General features: G+C 26.8%; 1 protein-coding gene across 1 annotated transcript; it reads right to left on the bottom strand.

Annotated features, from left to right (window-relative positions):
• Positions 1–4,385: 4,385 nt before the first annotated feature.
• LOC111277790 (transcription factor MYB60-like) lies at positions 4,386–6,301 on the bottom strand. Its single transcript, XM_089763831.1, has 3 exons — positions 5,853–6,301; positions 5,548–5,677; positions 4,386–5,420 (listed from the first exon to the last, which is right to left on the bottom strand). Exons 1-3 carry the CDS (start codon positions 5,983–5,985, stop codon positions 4,661–4,663), a joined length of 1,023 nt encoding a protein of 340 aa, XP_089619957.1. The 5' UTR covers positions 5,986–6,301; the 3' UTR covers positions 4,386–4,660.
• Positions 6,302–11,480: the final 5,179 nt, after the last annotated feature.

The raw sequence follows: 11,480 nt of genomic DNA, 5'->3' as shown, positions 1-11,480 counted from the left end.
AAATCTAAAATACTAGTAACAAGTATATAAATAAGCATCCAACAGTATCAAAGCTTAATAGTATTATAAATTCATTTTTTTATTGATAGCCAATCATAAATCAGAGCTCAAATGGCGCAACATAAAATTTCTCTTCCAGCTTATAGTGAAATGCCAATTTTTTTTTTCTCTGAGATGAATAAGTGTTCTCTGCTGTCTAATTAAAACATATATATATATATATATATATATATATTGTGGTCCCAAATGAGGGCAGTAGTGCTGCATTATATTTTGCAATGGAGAAGGGGAGCAATTATTATTTATGAGGATCATAACCATTGGGGTTGGCTCTTATCTCACATGCCAACCTTGCAAATTAGTTAGGTAGAGATTATGATAATGCCGGAAAGCGATGTGTTTGGCCTCTGATTAAATTTTTGGAAAAAAAAAAAAATTCAAGATTGTGCACGGTAGTCACATATTAAGTGCTCGTTTAGATTCCACCGAACTTCCAATGGGGTTTTAGTTGTCATGAAAAATAATGCTAAACACATTGAAGAGATCCAAATGAAGCATGGGAATGGCACGATTGGCTCCAGTTGCTTCAACATTGGCCTTTTTTAAAAAAAAAAATTTTTTTCAATTTTTTTTATCTTTAAAGTTTAGTTATAAAGATAAAAATATCTTTATAAGTTATTTTTTTATTTTTTTAGTTCAGTTTTTATTTTTATTTTTTATTATAAAATAATAAATAAATAAAATTTATTAGTATATAATAAACAAATAAATAAATTTTAATTACATATTATCAAAACTATTATTTGATATAAAATAATTTAATAATTTTTAAATTATTAATTAATTTTATAAGTTTTAAATGATTTAAATTTTTTATTATATACATTTTAATTTAATATTTTTAATATTTTTTTACTACAATTCATTAATCATCGTTGTTATATTTGCATCGAAACGCATAATGTGATAAGAACCATTCAATCGTACTCCCAAACGAATTGTTAAAACAATGTTATGAGTTTTAGGAAATTACTTGATCTAATTTCAAGGTTTAGTATATTAGTTCAGGCTCCATTTATTGGGTTCATTTCCTTAAGGGATAAGAGGCTCCCAATAGACCTATGGTTAAGTAAATTAATTTGTATCATTAGTCCATTGCCTTATTTTTTTTTTTTTTGCAAATTTTATATTCATTTGTAACTTAAAATTTTTTCCTTTTTTGGCCTATAATCTTTTAAATTCATTTTTCCATCAACATATCGTTAGAAAATGAGCAAAATATATGGATGGAATTTCTGACATCGTGCTCAGATAAATAGATATGCGATCAATTCTATCCTTATTTTAACAGTATGTTGATGGATGGGTTTATATAAAATAAAATTAATTAAATTTTGGATGAAAATACATAGAAAAATCTCTTTTTATCTTATGCTTTTCATTTGAAGTAAAAAAATACAAATATATATGTACAGTGAGGTTTATATATATATATATATATATATATAGATATAGAGAGAGAGAGAGAGAGTAAACCTAACAAGATAGGGATCATCAAAGCAGAAATACATAAGAGAGATAGAACTAAACCTAACAAATTAATGGATATTAAAAACCTATCAGATAAATGCTTGTGGACCTTCAATGTAACATGAAGGAGTCCCATGTCTCACATTGGAGTGTTGGTAGATTCGGTGTGTCAGTTTAACTCAGTGTGAAAATTACTTACAAAAACAACAGATCCGCTCAGTTTGTCTTTGTCCCTGCACCCACGCAAATGCACTTTGCAGAACTAGGGAGCACAAAATTGAAGTACATCTAAAACGACTCTGCACTTTTCTTTTTCTCTTTTTTAAATTACTCATTAATTAACTCTTCACAGAAGCAGACGATTGCTCCGTTATCTTAAGGGGTGAAAATTTTGGCATTAGGGACCTCTTATATATATATATATATAAATGAATTGCTTGAGTTGAGACAACAAGGTAATTAATTCAAAGTTAAAAATGAATTTGCATGGGAAAAATTTTTCAAAAATGAAACTCCATATTTTCCAATTTAATGCATTTTTACAATTTTAGAGTCTGTGCAAACATAAAGCTGTCAAACATTAAAAAATATATACTGAAAATTCAGTGCCGACGTATATACTTATTTTGATAGTGAATATTGTAACCTGAAAAGCCAAAAATCCAACCCTAATAAGAAGACAAAAATTTTTTAAATTAAAATTTTTAAGCATTGCAATATGCTTGTAAAAGCATATACTAAATAATTAAGGAAAATTAAGCTTTCAAACTTTAGACTTTCCCATATATATAGGAGAAAACACACACATACATATACATACATACACACACACACACATATATATATATATATATATATATATTATTGTCTTTCCTGACTGTGAAGCAAAGTCATTTAAGAGACAGCGTTACCTCAAAATAAATGAATGCAACTCATACCCTTTATCACAGGCTTATATCTCATTCAATTTTTCCAGCCCCAGGAAAAAAAGGTCCCTCATTTTCACGTAGTACCTTTCACATGCCCTTTATTCAATAGTAGTTATTTAATTAAAAAAAAGAAATTATTGGGAAATTTTCCCAAAAAAAAAAAAAAGGGAAGGGAAAGTTGTGTCTAAGTTCTCTAGCTAGCATACAACATGGCTTTTAGACTCGGTATAAATTGTTTGTAAATTTTGCAGTCCTGTAGTGTCTTGTCTAACAAATAATAGTCATAAAACAGAATTGATGTTTATGGAAAACTAGATATTTAGGGTCCTATAATATTTATTTAACCATATGCATTGTTTCATTCAGAGTTAAAAAGGTAAATTATTCTTGTGAAGTGGATTAATTTTTCAGCTGTTTAATATTGATTTCCATTGTTATTGCAGCTCAGATGTATGTTGCTAGATTATTTGGTAATTTTAAATATGATAAAAACTATGAAAAAGATACAAAAATAAGTTATTTAAAATTTTACTAAAAATTGTCTATAGATTTGATAAAAACAAAAAAAAAATTGTATTTGATGTATCGATATGAATTATAAAATGATATTTTTGTGTTTTATACATATATAATATATATGACATAAATACAATATAAATATACAAATTAATTATCATATCTATCTAATACTAATCAGAGAAAAAAAAAAAACCAATTTAAATAAGGTTGGAGAGAGCTGCCTGCTACTGCTATACAGCTACTGTTGCACTCATGTTACTGAAAATGCTAGATCCTTTTATATTTTTTAAACCCTTAATTTATTTCATTTCATTTCATTTATTTCTCCTCTTCTTTTCTTTCCTTAAATCTCTTGAGGCTTAAAGAATATAAATTTTAAGAGGGGGACCGCCAGACATGTGGCTGGTTTCCAGAGGTGGTGAGGAATCTGTGAATGCCTTCTCACGAAGAAGCACGGCAAAGCAAACCCTTTTTTTTTCCACTACATTTCCTATGATTTTTTTTTTTTTTTTGCATGGTTGTTCAAAGAAGATAATTGTAATGCTTCAGCTTCTCACACCGAAAAGGTCAATAAAATCACATGTTTCCCTCTCATGATTTCCCAAAAAGAAAACCATTTTGCATTATTTGGATGCAAGACTTTCGTGACTCCAATCCTATTTACCTTATATATATGGTTATTGTTATTATTATTATTATTATTAATTATTATTCATTTCTTCTTCTCTATTTTTTTTAGCATTAGACACATAATTCTTTGCTTCAAGAGATTAACTTACTATTGGAGATCAATGTAAGAAAAAGATTGAGTGTTCATGATAATGAAAAATTCAATTTTTATATAATATTTTTTTGTATGAAAGAAGTCATAGCTTAGAATAAAATATTACAGGTGTTAAGATTTCAATTTTAAATCTATTGAATGTCATTCTAAAGATAATTATATAAACCATTAAACTAAACTTCAGATTTAATATTTTAACACTAGTTGTGCTGCTATAAAATCCACTATAACTTGCAGCAAAAGTAGGAATGTATTTAAGCCTGTAGTCGCTTTTCTAGGTTTCTAGTTTTTCTTTCAATTATGGAGACTATGCCATTTATTTACTACAAAGTACAAAGAAATGCTTAGCCTAAAGGTTTGTGGTGTTAATATCAAAGAATAGATAATTAATTGTCCAAAATGCATGTCCTATAAATTTGGATACCCATCTAAGCCTAGCTATATATCCATTTCCTATGCATTTCAATGAATTGAATAACCCAAAAAAAAAAAAAAGGTAAGAAGATAAAGATTGATCATTTTGGGACAATATTTCCATTTTCCAATTGAAATTTTTTCATGATGAATTTGAAACCAGCTTGTTAATTTTCATCCATGCACATGGAGAAATAGGAGACATTGGATTGCTGAGAGAAAGATTATCAATCTTCTGATTAATTAATTTTACTCATACTAAAAGATTAATTCATATAAAAACAAAGAGAAATGCTACCTTGAGGGTTAGAAAGAAACACCAAGGGTAATTACATTTTGTTAAGACTAATTAGATCCCAACCTTTTTCAGAAATAACTCAAACCTTTCTTTTTTGTTCTTTTTTGGTTTTCCTTTTTCCCAATAAAGCTTAAAATGAAATGAACGTAGGGAGAGGAACAAAGAAGAAGAAGAAGAAGAAAAATCTTAGAAAATTGAAGACAGTTCCATCATCTGATTCATCTCTTCTACTTGACCTACGGCTGAACTCTCATCCAGAAGCCACTTTTCAAGAAATGATAAAGGAGGATTGTTATTGTTATTGTTATTGTTCTGATCAGCTTTTTGCTTCCTCTCCGGAGTGGTCACTGTGATATTGACCTTGTCATCACTTCCAGTGTCTTGACATGTACCCTTTGAAGTAGAATCACAAGTAGATTTGTCCCATGCAACATTGTTCATGTTCTCAAATGATAAAATCGATTCAAACTCTTCATGAGAGATCAAATCACCACCTTCTTGTTCAGCTTTCGGTCTATAACCACCTTGAAGAGAATTTGTAGCAGCTGAAGTACTACCAATACTATCATTGTTATCAAAGCTGTTATTCTGATTCCATTTTTCTTTGAAAATTACAGGACTGTTATCACTGTTAGTCTTTGGTGATGATCTCATCCAACCTTCAAGAAGACGCGAAATATTCTCAGTGCTTGAAGCATATGTAGAAGAGGTTTGATTTAGCCTAAGAGTACTTGAAGAAGCTGCTGGAGCAGCAGCAAAATCGAAGCTCCTTCTCTCATTCAAGCTTTTTGAAACAAACTGAGTTGTTGTAGTTGAAGAGTCTTGTGCCATGTGAGGGTCCAAAGCTGACTGAAACTTTTTTAGCTTCTTCTTCAAGTGGGTGTTCCAGTAGTTCTTTATATCATTGTCTGTTCTTTGTGGTAGGTATGAAGCTATGGCTGCCCATCTATATAAAGAAAAAGAAAAAGAATCACAGACTTTAGAAATCTGACTGAAAAAAGAAAAAAATATATAGATTGAATCTTTTCTTTTTGAAATTGTTTGAATAGAAAAAGAAGATGATCGAGGATTACTTGTTACCCAATAATGCTTGCAAATGAATTATCATCCCTTCTTCATGAGGAGTAAAGTTCCCTCTCTTGATTCCTGGTCTCAAGTAATTAGTCCATCTAAGCCTGCAACTTTTGCTGCATCTCAATAGCCCTTTTTTATATAAACAAAAATAGATTTGTATCAGCCAAAAGTACTACTTTTAACAAAACCAGGGAAAACTGTGAAATCCTCATTTTTCATTGAACTGATAAATGTCAAATTCAAAAACAGATAAGCTAAAAAAAATAGGAAAAAAAATAGTGGGATCTGTTTGCTGCTGTTATACCGGTATTTGTGGGCACTGATCTCCAATTTCCTGGACCATGTTCTTGGATGTAAGACACAAGAATGATGTCTTCCTCAGGTGTCCATGGACCTTTCTTGATACCAACTTTATCACAGCAGGGAGGTCTTCCCATGGCTTACTGTCAAGTTTCACCTCCTTTGCTTCTTTTCTCTCTTTTTTTCTTTGGCTTTCAGCTATGGAGCTTTCAAATGGTGGCATAACCATGTGAGTGGTATATATATAAAGGAAGGAGAGATGACCTTAGAGGAGGGAAGCAACCTTTTCTTCACAACAATTTGATCTACTTGCTGAGTCAGTAACCCCTTTTATTAATTTCGCCTTAAATATAGTCAATCAAGAAAACCAAAGTCAGAATGGGAGGTTGAATCCTACTTACTACTATATATCTTCTCAAATGGCCTTTTCACTTCTGGCTCACATGTAGCAGCACCTCATCATCAAACGTAAGGGCAATGACCCTTCACGTTATTGGGTCTTAATTAAATTTCTTTTCTTTTTCATTTGAACTTCTAAATTGTTTTGTGACTAATCATATAATTAATTAATTAATTATCTTTCATTATTTTACTTAGCGGTCAAGACAGCTTTAAAAAAGATATCAAAATCAGAATTCGAATCTCAACCTTCTTTTTTTCCTTATATCTAAGAGTCTGACCCTCTTAAATTATTAAAAAAATTAATTAATTAAAAAAATTAATTAATTAATTAATTAACCAACTAGGAAACATCATATATATATATATATATATAATTTCAGTGTTTAAAATCATTCAAATCATTTTCTTCGTCTAATTCTATTATTGGATTTTTTATCTTTGCTATTTTTTCCTCATTTGTCTTTTATTTAAAAGAAAAAAAATTTGCAAAATATTCGTATATATTTATTTTATAAGTCAATATTTAAGACATTTTCCATGCTTAAGAAAGAGTCCTCAATTATTGATAAAAATTAAGATATTAACATTTTACTTATAATCCTTTGTTTTTTTCTCTAATAGGACTTTTGCTTAAAATACAGAAAAGGACATTGTTATAAATGAATTTTCATAATAAAAAATTTTGGTCTTTTCAATTGAATTATATGGTTTGCTTGTCTAGTGGGCTGGCCCAAAAAGCAGCGTGTAGCCCTAGTTTTTAGCCGACTAAATCATGTGATTGGAAGAAATAGCCCTGCTGGTACTCTAGTCAATATGAGCATAAATCTAATGATTTATGTATTTATATCATATAAAAAATTAAAATTTATATATTTATATATATTTTATATGAAAATTAAGTATTAAAATTTGTGTCAATACGAAAATATGATTTATAATTTTTTTATTTTATTAAACTTAAATATAATTATTATTATAATTTTAAATTGTATCATATTTTTATATCATATTCGTATTATGTTTTAAATTATCAGATTTATTCATAAATCTTATAATTTTATAGCTTAGCTATAAATGTCACTTATTTTATTATGAAAAAAACTTATTATTTCACTTTTCAAAAAAATTTTTGATTACACTACAAAAATTAAATAGAAACCACATTGTTCTAATTGTTGAGTTTTAAGAGTGAGGCAATGGATTAACTTGACCATTAATTTGATTAATAATCATTAATTTTTAAAAATTAACATCATTGTGTTTGATATTTCTTATATAATTTTAAAAGTCACACCTTAAATAAACCAATTTAAATTTGGTCTAAACATTGGTTAATGGTTATTTTCTCTAAAACAATGAATTAAGCTTAGATTCCTAATTGGTATTGTTCTAATTTATCATTAAAAAACAATATATTATATAAATAATTATCTCTCTTCTTTTTGGAAGGGGAGTGCTTTGAAAAAGGAAATACACAATATTGGACAAAATATTAAGAATGGAATAAAAGCATAGACATTCTAACATTAATAAATGTTAAGTATAATTATTTATATCCTTTTTCAAAAAAAAAAATACATATGCTTAATTATGAATTATTAGAGGGCAATATAGATGCTAAGGTTCATATATATAATAGATATGTATGTCTGTATGTATATATGTAACCTATACTTTAATTAATGGCTCATCATGACAGTATATAAAACACAATAATCAATAAATAAATATATATATATCTAATTACCCTAGCTATATTAACATGCTAATTGAACTTGCTTTAAAGGGATGGAAATTAAAAAAAAAAAAAAAAAAGCCTTACTATCTAAATAATCTTAGTATAAATAACGTTATTTCAAAAAAAAAAAAAAGTCAAATTTCCTCATAGTGAAACTCATTTAATCCCATTGGCTTCAACAAGATAACTATAAATATATATTTATAAGACCAAGACAAATTAATTATATTTAAGTCATCTAAACCATAATCTGTCCCACTTGTGTATTTGACTCAATGGTTTGTGAATGAGTCATGCTACTTATCTTATCAATTTTGTTTAAATTTTTGTACTCTCGTAATATGACATGTAGTTATCTGATAAATTTAAAGATGTGATCTATCGATTCGTGGGTAATCAAATAATTCAAAAAATGAGATGTTACAATTAAATCAATAGTTATGTCATATCAAAATATAAATATTTAAGACAAAAGTAATAGAATGAATAATATGTTTCGTTAACGTATATATTTTTTTTTCTAAAAAATAGGGTTTTTGAATATGTTTTCCTCAAATAAATAAAAAAAAGTCAACAATTGCATAATTTATTGGTAGAATATTGAACTTTTAATTTTTATGATCAAAATTTAAATTCTAATAAATTAAAAAAAACCCGGCCTTGCATCATATATAGATGGCATTCACAGCTGTTGTAATTTCTAAAAGTAACTTCCTTTTAACTCCATATATGTCAGAAAAATGTCTTCTTTAATCTTCTTAAATTCTTTATCTAATATTAAATAATTATTTAATGTTTGCATGCATTTAAATTATACTGACAAAAAATGAGTTGGGGAAAGAACTTGATGAACAACCTGAACTAAGAAATTTAATTGGATAGAAGATGAAGAAAACAAGTATATAATAAAATTTTACCAACCAGTTTTTATTCAATTATTATTGGTTTCTTGTTGACGTTGGACTTTAATGAATTTGCTGTTGTATAGTAAAAGTTTAAAGCTACGGTTTTCACGTGACGATTTGTTGCAACGTCACTAAAGCATCTTGCACCATAAGAACCCTAACACTTTATTTTTTTTTTGTTGGTACAAATTAAATAAATTCACATATATTTTTTATAAATATATATGATTTAACCATTTCTAATCCTAATGTTTTTTAATATGATCAACTGTATTAATAGATTAATTTTGTGTAAACTTAATTTATTTTCAAACAATTTTAAGGATTCACTTTTTAATTCCACTTGAAACACTAAAAATTTTATTTTTAAAATACTCCCCAAAAATTTAAATTCAAATTATTAGATTAAATCCTTGTGGATTCTTGATTATGAATCTCATTTTTTTTTGTATTATTATTATTATTATTATTATTATTATTTAAAGATCCAGGGCTGTTGGGCCATAGTGCATAATTTTCACTGAAAAATCTCAAATTAGAAGGTGAGGACAGTAAACTTTGAGGCACCAACCCAACTACTACTCTGCATATATTTATGGGAAATTATTTGAGATTTTTGGAATTTGCAGTAATAGCAACGCGGAATTTAGATGGAATTACTATAGCAACTACCCTAATATTTATTGATTTTAAATAATATTAATAATTAATCAATAAATCTATCATTTGGAACATATTTTGGTACTATAAATTTAATATTCTACTCATGACCAACCCCTTTATTTATTTGCTTGTCAGTAGAAAAATAAATAAAGAAAAAAGAAAAGTCGCCATCTTATTATTAGCATTGATATCTTTTTTTCTTTCTTTTTTTATTTTATTTTATTTATTTTACTTTTATATTTGCTCATTCTCCTATGAATTAATATAGTAACTAGTCGTGTAGCATGATAAATAACAAGATGATCGTTAATTTCCTTTATGAATATTTATCCCTTTTGTATAGATTAGAAGATTAAAGGCAAAGATACTTGAAATATTACATAAATCATTGAACATTTATCTTTTGTTTCTGACCAAAATAAGTAGATCATGGTGAAGAGTTCAGGGATTAAATGTTTTATCCAAAAAATAATAATGATAAAATATAATAATTAAAAATTTTGTCTCCAAACTTTTGATCTAGTGACTAAAAACGCTTAAGAAAATATCAAGGATCTGATTTCGAATCAGACCTCTCTCTTTTCCTTATTTGTACTAGGATTTTGTCATCCTAATGTAACAAAAAAAAAATTAAAAATCTTTCTTCTTAAAGAAAAAAAGATTGACAAAATTTGACTGTTATAATATTCGAAAATAAAATTTTCACTTACAAGGAATGCCATTTGAATTTTTTATTCAAGGATTAATGTCATTTGCATCAATATTATATTTCTAAACAAAAAATAATTAATAAATTAGTAAAATAAATAAAAGATTTGATGATGATTAAGTTTTATGATTTTTTAAAACTCCAAAAATTATAGAATTACTCCTGCAACTACCCTAATTACTATATTTGAATAGAATTACTTCTGCAACTACCCAAATTACTGTTTGGTTAAAGAACTTAATAAGATACGGAGATCTCATTGGATTAGGGTTTCGAAATTTATGTTTATGAACCATTTCTTACTTGATTAGACATCTATTTTAAAAATACAAACAAATTTACAGTTAAGAATGTGAGGCACTATTATTACAATTATAAACTATAAAAAGAATATTTTTAAAAGCAGTTACTACATAAGAGAAAATATCTTGCCATTTAAAACATCAAATTTAATTTAATTAATTCATAGAGTAAATTTTAAAAAGTATAATTGAACAAGTTCAAAATTTAAATATCAATACTTATTAATTTAGTAGTAGATTTAGAATTTTTTTTAAGTGTTCATTTATAATATATAAAAAAAATTATTAACGAATTTATTAATTTTATCGACAAAAATAATATTTAAAAAAAAATTTAAGTGTTAAAGAAAAAGTTTTCTTCTAACGAGAGTGTCTATGAATTCCCTTAACTAAATATATAGATACGATTCTATTATAATCCTTCTTCTTTTTTTTTTAAGACTACGATTTTTTTTATAAAAAAAAAAATTACCCTTTAATTCTTGAATAAAAAATATCTGTTCTCAAAGCTACTACTAATTGGTATTTTCTAAAATAAATAATTACTCCCGATATTATTTTGGATCAGTAGTGTACATACATTCATAAATTCAAATAATTGGATTCGAATTTTTTTGCAAATAAAAAATTAATAAGAGTTTAAATTTTTTACATGTATAAAAAAAAAAAACTAAAATATAATTGGGAAAAAAAAATTGTGTTAAGAGCACGTTCATGTTGTGCAAATCATTTTTTCTGGGTTTTACTGTCCAGATTTTTTAAAGATGAGAAAGTTCTAGAAACTTCTATATTTAAAGAATTTACATCATCATTTTACTTCCTAACTAGAGAATTAAATAAACAACTCATGATTTTATTAGGCCTCAGCCTCACAAAGAGCATAAACTTGTTAGGTGGCTTAATCCTTGAACAG

The sequence above is a fragment of the Durio zibethinus genome, chromosome 7 (assembly GCF_047325235.1).
Source record: "Durio zibethinus cultivar Kanyao isolate XHJ-2024 chromosome 7, ASM4732523v1, whole genome shotgun sequence".
In the NCBI taxonomy this organism is placed as follows: Eukaryota; Viridiplantae; Streptophyta; class Magnoliopsida; order Malvales; family Malvaceae; genus Durio; species Durio zibethinus.
The sequence above is the reverse complement of the archived record's forward strand: the minus strand, read 5'-3'. Positions and strand labels throughout refer to the sequence as shown.